Below are 12,087 nucleotides of genomic sequence, written 5' to 3'. Positions count from 1 at the left end.
CTTATAAGTTTCTGCAACTTGTCTTTTGGTTACATACTGGTATTGCTGTGAACTAAAAGAGCAAGTAAGAGGAAAGGTTACTGTTGTTACTTTACACCTATAAATCAGTGAGTGTGTCCTTACTGTAAAATTTGAGCTGAACATATTTTCTGTTTCAAAGGAGAAATATATGACTCAAATATGCTGAATGTATGATAATTTATTAAGTTCCTTTTTCTTATGCTCAAGTAGAAACTATGGATTATTTTTCTAGTATTCTATGCTACTGTTACCTTCTGAGGAGTTGATTGAAAATTTTATGCTTTTAAAAGTCGGGTGCTACTTAAATATCAGAAGTTGGCTATTGTTTTAAATATTTAAAATATGTTTAAACAACAATTAAGGTTAATAAGCAGAGAAAATACTTCTTTTGATTCAAACACTACTTTATATATTTAATGAATACACGTCCAAATAAAGATCTCTCTTCAAAAATTTTGGAAAATGTTAATGCATTTTGAATATAATGGAACAAAGAAGAAGAATACTAGAGAAAATTCACAATTATGATGTTTATTTAGGAAAATAAACTTGAAGAAGGTTTTCTATTAAAAAAACATAAGAATCATATCCAAATTTTAGATTCTCCATCTTCTTTGGTATGAAAATCAACATTCATAATAGAAAATATTTTATTTTGAAAGGTTTAGTTGTTATTGGGTCTACAACGGTTTTCCATATAAGGAAAATACAGTATTAAGTTATCTGTAATCATCTCACTTATTGAACAACCAATGAATGCATACAAGTAACCAAGTATATGTGTGCAGAGATCAGCATCAAGGAAATATTCATTCATAGATAAATGTTTTCTAATAAAATATATTTTAAGTTTTTAATGATCTTCTGCTATCATTTTTTGCTATGTTATCTGAATAGCCATCCAGATCTGTAGTAAAAGATCCTGCTAGTTACATAACTCAAGAAGTACGTCCCCAAGGAAGCTGACACCATCATACCAGGACTTAGCAACATTTATCTTTCAACATGACTATACCATTAAAATTTTTTTTATATTTCTCAGAATTGTATTCTTCAGTCTTTTCCATAATATAGTATATGGAAATTGCTAATAGCATTAAATTAATATTAATAAAACCCAATTCTATCTAAACCTTTTTCTCATAAGAAAAAACATTACTTTAAAAAACAGACTTTTTGTTTCTTCTAAAAGTAGTACTATATGGACTGCTCAATTAGCAATGCCAAATACTTCCAAAAACACCATAGGACCACCAAGCTATTTCTATTGCTTTGATAAATTCTTTTCCTGCTCCGATTTCTCCATGTTCCTGCTTTCTTGTGTCAAAATATCTTCCCTTAGTTTGTTAAAATGAATCCGAGGGAAAAAAATCTGATAATCTGGGGTAAAGAAATTTTTTTTTTGCATAGACTCTTGTGATCACAAAATGACCAGGTAATTTATAGCTTCAGTGCTAACACTGTGATTGGGAACAAGAAGAGTACAACCATAATAAAATACAGCTATCTATTAGAAGAACTGCATAAAGACATCTTTGGCCATGTAGGCTCTGGGCCTTCTGGAAATAAGTCAGTTGCATTGCCAACATGACAAAGAAAATAGCAATGTTCAGAATCAGGAACAACCTGGTATAGGAAGCAGACAGTGATGGGGCCCTGCTGTGAGTAGTTGTCACCATCCGTGCCTGTCCAAACCGGCCTTCAATCAAGCCCCCATTTTTATGTTTCTCGTATGTTACATCTGCAAAATCTAAAAGGTCTTTCATTTCTTCATCTTCATCTATGGGTAGTTCTTTCTGTGCCAAAATCTGAGCTTTCTGTCTAATCTTTTTCTCATTGACTTCAATCTGTGCAAAAATATCAGGGACAGCATCCACAAATTTATAGCGTTTGCCTGCCCTTCGGTTTTTCTTTGACTTGCTTTGCTGCTGCTGTTGCTGTGATATGGCAAAAATCCTGTCAATGGCCTCCTCAGTCTGTCTCTTATCTGAAAATCTCAGCAGGCGCTCAGCAGTCTTCCTAAAGCTAGCTGTGTTCCGGACTCGGGACAGTATCTGCTTCTCCAGCAGCTGAAACACTGGTTTAAAATGCTGCAAGTTCTGTTCCACAATAGCAGCATAGTCCTTCACCTCAGGGACAATGCTGCTCTTGATGGCTGAATTCCGGTCAAACAGAATTTTGTGACGATCAGCAATGACCTGTGCAAAGGCAGACTGTCCTGTGGCCTCACCTGTCCACAGGTACGTGGCGTAGGCATGTTTGCTGGTGGCTACGAACACATCCAGTTGCTGAGAGTCTCCGTGGACGGTGAAGCTCTGAACATCTATAGATGGCCCTATGAAGAGGTAAGCTGCCCTGGTGATGGGACTTCGGAGGTGCATGGTGACATTCACATAGTTTGTCCCGTTGTAGGGATAGCCCCGAGGATATGTCACTGAGGCAAAGGTTGCTTTCTCACTGTAGCCAGTATCGTCCATCCAGTACATTTTATAGAGACCATCTCTCTGCCTGATGAAAGCCCCATGGACACCGTCTACCACAGTCTCCTCAAAAGGAACATCCACATTGTGGAAGAAGCTCGCTGCTGTCTCCAGGGGACTCTCCTCTCCCAGGTGTATTTGGTCTACAAGGAGAAGCAGCTGTGGATGTAGGAGGATGAGATTCCTCTGAACATTCTTCAGGTTGAGCTGGGGGTTATAAGCTCCCACACCTTCTCCTCGGATAAAAACCACCCCATTTTTCTCCTCTGCTGCAATCACCCTCCCCTGACAACTAGCTGCCAGGTCATGCTTGTACTTAGACCATTTTGATGAGCAGTCTTCTGTGACCTGACCCTCCCAGGGAGAAAAGCAGCTCTTTGACACAGCTGGGGAAAACATCAAAACATTGTTGAAGAAGGTGTACTTTGGCCCATACAGAGCCTCAGTAATGAAAGGCACACCATTGGGAGCAAAAGTAAATGAGTTTTGATCAGGATGTTCATGCCCTGCATTAAAATTTCTCCATCCTTTGATCCAATCTTTGTATTTGTTTCTGTGGACAATATCATATATTGCACGTCCCCCCAGTTTTCCAGACTTGAAGGAAAGGAAAGATCTATTGATTTCTGCAGGTAGTGCACTTCCATAAGTCACGACACCCCAGTCTTCAAAATAATGCAGTGTAGGGGTGCCAAAGTCTGGAGGAGGAACCGATTTCAAGCTGGCATCATACCTGAAATTAATTTTTAAAAATTAAATGGTTTTCTGATGGCAGTGAAAGTAACACATAACATGGTAATGTGGAAGATGCGACACACAAATGCTACCCAGAGCACTGGCAGTGCGGAGTGTATTAGGGACAAGTCTAAAAATATCCAAGGACAATCAGTATGCACAAAGGGAAACCCTTGGTGACTGGAAGAGGAATATTTCTTTATCATTTGTGATCCTTAGGTTTGGGCCCGAAATGATTTCTGCTCTAATCTCTACATGGACCATCTTCACTTGATGATGTCAGAGCGACCATTCAAACTACTGGGCCTCATGGATTTAAGCACTTCATCCAGATTTCTGGTTGAGGGGCTCCTCTTCTAGAAATGCCATGTTAGAATCTGGACTCTAACAAGCCTTGAGTTGTAATGAAGTATAGTTCTGCAGTAACTGATATTATTGAATGTTTGGTATTGAAAAGAGTTCTCCCTCAAGATTTTTTTCCTTGAAAAAATAAACTGAAATAGAGGAGAACTTCACATATTAGATAAAATGTATCACCAACACCACATCTCAGAATATAAATGGATGAAGTTTCAGCAAACTGTCTTATATTGAGGGATTTATAATTGTGCCTACTACTGACCAGCCAGATCCAAAGGTTTGGTTTTGTTTTAATCTGCAGATGATGCCATGCTTCTTGGACAATAAATGACTTCTTATTTTCATTTATGATAAATGCTTATTATTAGCACTATGTACTTTTTCCTAAAGTGAATCAATCACCTAGAGTTAATCTTATTGGTGTTTGATATTGACTGTTTCATCTGCTGTTCTAGAGTCTCAGTTTCAAGACATCAGAAATTATATCTCTACTTAGGTCTAGTATAATGTTGGCTTAATTAATGTGATTTAACAAGTGTAGATGTGAGCTGAATTGGCCATCTTACTCTCAGTTTTTGGTCAGTTTGCATATTACCATAAAGGCAGATTTTTAAGTTAGACTTAGCATTAATCTGACCTATTAATCCTGTAGTTAGCTTTTAGAACTCTCTTCGTTGAATATTTAGGAGTAACTTATTTATGGGTTACAGTATTAAGTAATTATGTCATACTCCTGAGAGAACTCAAGGATGGTTGCATCTTAATATGTTTAGTTTATCTATGAAAATAATCTTAAATTGTTGGTTAAACTATAGACACCATTTTACTAATATTTTTTCTTCCTTAATTTTTTGTATTTTGAAAAAAAAGAATAAAGAGAAGCAAACCACAAGAAAGCTTGTTTTGGAGTTGAATGCAAATTTCAACAGCTTGAAAAGACATCAGGGATTAATGATTAGTCAGTTCCCTGTAATTTTGATTTTAACTTATTGGATGCCAACAACATATTTGGCAATACTTTAAAAAGGAGACCCAAGCTCCTCTTTCTGGGCTTAAAAGATTAAGGCAAAAAAATTTACACGGTCCTTTTATTATCAAAGTGAAGCTGTCAAATACTGTCAAACACTTTTAAACACTTTTGAAAATTTAGTAACAGCTTTGCTATTAGAAGATTATAATGCTCCGTTTACCAAAACAAAATATTTTACTACCTTTTTTTGGTGTGATTATCAGAATAACCTAGTCTAAATTTTGTGTTTTGTTTTATATGATTTCAAAAAATGATGTAAAATCAAAACATGCTTATTTATGAAATAGTGCAAGTGTAGGACATCTCTAATATGAGAACCAAAAACTGAAAACAGTAATTAGATGTTAAACATAAAGAAATGTTTCTAACACTACCTATTAGGTACTATGCTCACTACCTGGGTATACTGCACATGTACCCCTGTATCTAAAAGTTGAAATTTTTTTTTAAAAAAGAAAAGTTTCTAAGAGTTTCAAAAACAGTGGTATGAGTTGAATTGAAACTTCATATACTCAGGTGGCATGGAGAAAAGATTTAAAAAGTGTTTTAGTTTTTCTTTTTAAATGCCAAAAAACAAGTGCATAGCATGAATAGTACCCTTGGGTACCATTTCTCTTTAAAGCTAGCCCAATGTGTCATACCAGAGAAATTCCGTGTGCAGAGTGCACCAGCGCTGCCCTTTGGATGGTGTTCCTGGACCTTCCACCACACGGTTCCTTCTGATTTGGTCAGCTAGCCAGTTACCACTGCCGTTACGCATGACAAATTTATCAAGGAACACTAATTGGCTTTCTGGACCATAAAACCAGTTGTAATTTGAGTCCGCAATAGCCACAGTCCTTTGAAACCCTAGGGAAATAAGTTGGAAAGAATTAAGATACATTGAAAACTTCATACTCCTATATAGGTCTAAACAATGATTTTTCAAATCTAGTTGCAAATTAGAATTGCGTAATGGAAGGGATAAAATAAAAGAAAAATCACAATCCTCACATTTTATTCCAGATCAGTTAGTCAGAATCCCTCAAAAGGTCTTCCACATATGTTGTGTGCAAGCTTGTATTTATTATGTGGTAACCTGTCCTTGGTAACATTAGTGCTACACCTATTCCCTGCCTTCCTCATTTTCCAATGTTCGTGCTATACATGATTATATTTGCATATATACATGGGACATCTTCTTGTGCAGTTTGGGCTCCTGAACCTGGAATGAACACTAGCTCTCCCACAACTCAACATACATTCTAGGCCAAGATAATAAAATAACATGCTTCAATTTGGCTTCAATAAGGTGTAAGTTATACTATATATAAAGTTCAGGGGAGAGACTGAGTTTCTACAGGAAGAAAATTTAATTCCTGGAGTAGCTCCTGGCAGTATGTACTGCTGGAAGTTAAAGGACAGAAAATGCAAGGATCATAAAGCCATATATCATTTTTGGAACAGGGAAGAAAAATAAAAGCAGGTAAGACTGGATATGCTCCATGTGTTCATGAAAAAGGAAGCAGCATGGGAGAAAACTCAGCCAGACAAAAAAATTGCTACTAGAGTATCAACTGTAGAAAAAAAAAAAAGAGAGAAATTTAGTTGAAAACGGATTGCTTTAACATAGAACCTCTTCTAAAATGTTACCACAATTATATTTATGTAATTTACAGCTAATGTTTTTGTTCCTAATAATTTAGTAAATGATCTTGTAAGTATACCTTATTTTAAAATGATATTTTTTGATCTTCTACTAGTCTGTGAATTCTTTGAAAGCAGGAGATGTGTTTTATTCCTCTTTGAATCCTCTGCCTAGTACAGTGCCTGGCATACAGATGTTCAATAAAAGTTTGTTTAATTAACACAAACATATAAATGCTGCTCTTAGACATGTTCATACTGTATTTTCCACTTTAGGAAGCAGCCACAGACACAGCTCACAGCAAACACAATTCCTGATGGAGTTAGCCTTTAGATCTCAGCTTAAATTACAAAGCACTGAAACCTCTTAAAGGTCCCTTGCTTTAGGTAGCCTTTGTTTACTAAGATGAATTGCAAAACAGGCCTCTCCTGCATGTCTAAGAAAAAGCAACAAAGCAATATTTTTTTGAATGTAAGTCTAAACTAAATCTTAAAATGGTTCTTATGTTCTGCAATATTTTTTGAACTAGTCCAATAATGGAGATTCTATTAATCTGTAGGTATACTACCAGAGCCAAAAGATTTAAATACTGAATTATTTGTTGTAGGTCTAGAATCACCATCTAAAAATTGCATTTCCTTGGGGAAGGAAGAGGAAGGGGGGGAATCTATCCCGATAAAATTTTTCTTTACAACTTGTTCTAACATCTCAGTCCTGTTTTAGAAATAAAAAAAGTTACAAAGTTCTCTAGAAATGAATACATTATTAAATCATGTATATATTTTTTTAGAGCTAGTTCTCTTAGAAGGCTAAACGACACAGCAATAAAGAAATTACAAGTTTTACAGCAATTATTTTTTGTTTACTTTTCTATACTATACTATTTACTTCAATAAAATATTAAAATACTAAAGATCCAACTTAAATGTGTAGGTGTAATCTTTCATTTTGAATCATGTCTGTATAGTTTGAAAGAAAAGACTGAAAACCAAAAATTAAAATAGGATTGATCAGGGATCACATATAAAGGAAAACTGACGGGTAATCACAAATGTTTATATTTTGCTTGCAATGATGAAGATGAGTTCGGATATATAAAAAAAAGTACTGAGGGGCCTAGAAATTGTATTTAATCCATAACCCTCCAAACTTTAAAATACCTAAATCATAAATACATTAGCCTCCAAAATGTTCTGGCTATATGCAACTCTTGAATTCAGTTTTTCTTTGATTAAAAAAAACTATTTAATTTCAATATGACAAACTCTAAAGGACCTAATTTCTCTGCCTAGTCTAGCTCATTTTCATAATCAGAAAAAATTACAATAGTTTAATGTTTTCACACTTCTGACTCCTTACTATACCTGGCAGGATGGTTCTATACATAAATGCAAAGTGTTGTTTAAGCCACGGATGGCCAAAGTGGTTGATGTTGAAGTGCCTCTGGACGAGAAACATGTATTGGAAGAGTGATCTAGTGGTGTAGCTGCCATACGCAACTCCTTCATAGAGGGAGCCATCCGTCACCTCCCTGAGCAAGACCAGAGATTTCTCCATGATGGTCAGAACTTGTTTGGTCCATAAGTAGGCTTCTTGAAGATATCCTAAAGGATGAAAACACATGGAAGCAATGACTAAAGCCTGTGACAAAGCATAAACAAAAATATGGCCAATAAAACCCTCTGAGTTATCTAACTAGTTTATATTACAAATCGCATTTTGTAAAACTCCAACTTGTCAGTGTATAAATAACATCTTGCAATCCAGGTTTGTGATGGTCCATGATGTAAGTTAAGAAGTTCTTCCTGGCTAATATGGTGAAACGCTGTCTCCACTAAAATTACAAAAAATTAGCTGGGTGTGGTGGCAGATGCCTGTAGTCCCAGCTACTTGGGGGGCTGAGGCAGGAGAATGGTGTGAACTCGGGAGGCGGAACTTGCAGTGAGCGGAGATTGCGCCACTGCACTCCAGCCTGGGCGACAAAGCGAGACTCCGTCTCAAAAAAAAAAAAGTTCTTGACTCTATAAATGAAGAGAAACCCTTAAATGAGTATCAGTCACTTTCCAGTCTTTAATAAACTGTATCACATGTAAGATCACAAATGCATATAACTTTATGTTGGCAAGAGAGGATTTGTATATTAAGATTTTTATTCAGTGTTCCTAAAAATATAATACTTGAAAATATTTTTAAAAGTTTATCTCTTCACGAAACTTGCATCATTATTTTATAGAATTTGTAATAGGCTGCACATATTATAAATGCTAAACAGATAGTCTTCAATTTGTATTGTCATTAGAAGGCAACCTCTTATCCTTTATGTGCTTTAGATTCCAGACGATCTGAAAAGGCAGCACAGTGGGGCTGAGAAATCACTGGAAAGGCAAACTAATAATGAAAAAATCAACTAGGAATCCTGAATCTGCCAAAAAATGAGCTACATGATTTTGTCCAAGCAATTCTTCCATCTGTCACATTTTAATCTCCCCACTGAAAATTAAGTCTATAACAAGTTATAAAACCTTTTAACTCAGAAATGCTAGCTTTCTAGAACTGTTGCACTTAGTTGACAATAACAACACCTCATATTTCTGTAACATTTATAACTTACACAGCACTGAACAGAATCTTAGTTAATCCTTTTAACAACCCAATTATGTACTATTGCCCCAAAACAGAAAGGCTGACTTGTTCAAGACCTCTGGCACATGACTAAAAATGAACACAACTTTAATCTCAACCTAGGTCTTTAGATTTAAGGTTTCGCTTTAAAACATGCAACCCTTGAGAATAAAATTAAGCCCAATGCCTCCTGGTGTGGGTGCAGCCACATTGCTTTACTTCCACAAGCATGTTGACCACGCTACCATGGCCTATTATGTGGCAGGTGTGGGGCTTCCAGAGGAAGCCTAAATATAGGTCCCAGGCTAAGACTTGGCTCCTGACTAATAGGGGCAACTCAGCTGTCAGGCTTGGGTATGCAGAGGTGACTGTTCATCATACCCTGGCCTCTTCTGCCACCCAGCATCATACCTGATATGTCAATATTCTGGGTAGTTTTCAATTTCCATTCTCTACCATTCTGGCTTAAAATTCTAATTATCTTCATCCTTTTCCTTTGTGTCTTCCATCTCCCACCAGATACCAATGTGACTGATGCCTAAAATCAGGTCACTGTTCCCAGGATACCACATTACCTAAATTTCCTTATTTGTTCCTTACAACAACCCTCTTCAGAAGATATGAGGCAATGTCCACCAAAATACTTTGTAAACTGCAACTCTCTGTGAATACAAGGTACTGATATTGTTAACTGAAGCTATACCCTGTATTTTTTTTCTGCCACCCGAATACCTTGCCTGGAATGTTCTTTAATTTCCCCTTAGGTTCTCCTATCTATCTTCAAAGTTACATGAAGAAAATTACTGAAGGAACACTGCTCTCTTGAATTCCAAGTTAATATACTCATTTTATATTTAACCATAATACTTTTCATGGTATCTTTTATTTCACTCTCTGGGGTTACTGTAACTACGGTGTAATCATTTAAACATTTCACACCTGTCTTCTTTCCAACTGATTTCTACCTCCTTCTGTCCAGTCTTGTCATAAGTGTGTGTACTTATGTGGGGGCTCTGGAAGAGTGTCTGCCAGGGACACCATAACTTTAATCAGAAAATAAATGCATAGGAAAATTCCTGCCAGGGCAAAATGACATATTTTGATTCAATCCAAACCAGTATTTTGGGTCACTGCTTATTATTTGGAATAATGTTATTTACAAAGACTGAAGAAATAAACTCTACTCCTTCCCTTAAATAAATACAAATTTATTTAAGGAAATAAAACTCTAGTAGATTGAATTTAGGACCTGAAGCAGCAATTTGGCTCACCTGAGAGATCCTTTCACCATTTCATGATGGCGTCTTTTCACAGGCCTGGGGGTCTATAAATGGTTTGTTAGTGGATTCTCACATTGTTTGCATTTTGATGTTTTAATTTTCTTTTCCTTTCTATTTTATTTATTTATTTATTTATTTAAGACTGAGTCTCACTCTGTTGCCAAGGCTGGAGTGCAGTGGTGGGATCTTGGCTCACTGCAACCTCTGCCTCCCGGGTTCAAGTGATTCTCCTGCCTCAGCCTCCTGACTAGCTGGGATTACAGGCACACGCCACCACGCCCGGCTAATTTTTGTATTTTTAGTAGAGACGGGATTTCCCCATGTTGGCCAGGCTGGCCTCGAACTCCTGTCCTCAAGTGATTCGCCTGCTTTGGCCTTCCAAAGTGCTGGGATTACAGGTGTGAGCCACCACGCCTGACCTGATGTTTTAATTTTCTTTATGTTTTTGTGACAGTAGGGGACAAGGGGAGCTAGCATGAAAATTCACTCTCATAATTAAATTTTGCTTAAGTTATTATAAACGGAATTTCCCTTCTGACAGAGATAACAAAATACAGTAGAAAGAGACTGAACTTTATGGATGGCCAGAAGTGGGTCCAAATCCCAGCTGCCTATATGGTTGATGTGAGAATTGAATAAAATATGGAAAAAGACTAGCACATGTCATATGCTCAGTTAATGTTAGTTTCTTTTCCTCTAAGACCTAATTAAAAGTAAAGGTAGGTTGATGTGACAAGGGAGAAAGCTAGATTTGGGTAAAATCTGATGTTGGATAATCAACAAAATGCTTAATAATTCTCATGGGGAATATAATCGAGTTAAATTCTGTTAGATTTCCAAGCTCCAATTATATATTTAATATTCTCATAATTCCCTGTGATCTTAGAGCTGCTTTTCTTAAACACAGTCTTAATCAGTCATTTATAGATTTCTACAGAAGTTGTAATTTAGAGTTAAAAGAACAAAGAAAATGTATTATTGGCAATTATGCAATATGTTGAAGCAAAGTAGCTACACAATCCACAAAAATTGCTTCCAAGTTGGATGTAAATAATCCAGTTTGGTTGTTTTAAATATTCAGAGGAAAAAATAGTAGTGGTGTTATGATTCACATCTGTGTGCTGGAAATCTTCATTTCAAATAACCAACCATCTGTTTAGCTTTTTAAAATTTCACTTATTCCAGGATGGCTGTCTTCACCGTCAAAATTCTCTGGAAAAATGAATATTTATCACTGACCCTGAGCTGTGAGGATTTGTTCTGGGATAATCATAAGCCATAATTAGATAACGTGCCGGCTAATATACTAGCAGAAAATAAGGAGGAGATGTCCCTCAATTAACTAAGAGATATTGTAGGGACTACTTCATCTCATGGGTTTAGTTAGGATCCAAGTATGAACATGTACTAAGAATGGTTATAAAAATGCTTTGCTCACAACATGGCAACTATGACCTCTGTCAGCTCAGGCATCACCTTGGCTGTGTCCACACACACCTTGATTCATCAGGACTAGGCTTCCTGTGAGCAAAGCCATACAGTTGGTGGGCTGATGATTGTGCAGGTATTGAAATCCCCATCCTCTCCTGTATGAAGTTTCATACATATACCCTGAGGCATTGGCAATCACTTCAAGAAACTTCTCCTGTTGTGTCTTGCTCAGGTAGTTGTACAAGAAGTCATAAGCAGTGGCAAAACCAACCAGGGAGTGAGCAAGCGGGACCTCATCCCAAGGAGCATCTTTCACCAACCTGTAAAGGAAAATAAATCATAGAAATGAGTTCATCAGACTCACAGCTTTCATCACATTTCTAAAGTGTCTATTTCTCAGAACTAAAGGGCACAATTGAAGATATAATCCAAGGGCTTAATGACACACAACTGACTCCCCTCCACATTAGAAACAAACATAAAGTTTGTCTAAAATGTGAA

The 12,087-nt window shown here is 36.5% G+C and overlaps 1 protein-coding gene across 2 annotated transcripts in view; it reads right to left on the bottom strand.

The window, feature by feature from the left end:
- Nucleotides 1-536: 536 nt before the first annotated feature.
- Nucleotides 537-12,087, bottom strand: part of DSE (dermatan sulfate epimerase) — an 81,856-nt gene continuing 70,305 nt past the window's right edge. The window contains exons 3-6 of one of the 2 annotated variants that reach the window (XM_054558062.2): nucleotides 11,653-11,906; nucleotides 7,618-7,857; nucleotides 5,268-5,475; nucleotides 537-3,234 (exon numbers count right to left, since the gene is read on the bottom strand). In XM_054558062.2, the coding sequence (XP_054414037.2) occupies nucleotides 1,476-3,234; nucleotides 5,268-5,475; nucleotides 7,618-7,857; nucleotides 11,653-11,906 (2,461 nt within the window). In that variant the 3' untranslated portion in view covers nucleotides 537-1,475. Of the gene's footprint in view, nucleotides 3,235-5,267; nucleotides 5,476-7,617; nucleotides 7,858-11,652; nucleotides 11,907-12,087 lie in introns of those variants that run through there. The other variant, XM_054558063.2, reaches the window with a different exon arrangement.

Source organism: Pongo abelii, chromosome 5 (genome assembly GCF_028885655.2).
Source record: "Pongo abelii isolate AG06213 chromosome 5, NHGRI_mPonAbe1-v2.0_pri, whole genome shotgun sequence".
In the NCBI taxonomy this organism is placed as follows: domain Eukaryota; kingdom Metazoa; phylum Chordata; class Mammalia; order Primates; family Hominidae; genus Pongo; species Pongo abelii.
The sequence above is the reverse complement of the archived record's forward strand: the minus strand, read 5'-3'. Positions and strand labels throughout refer to the sequence as shown.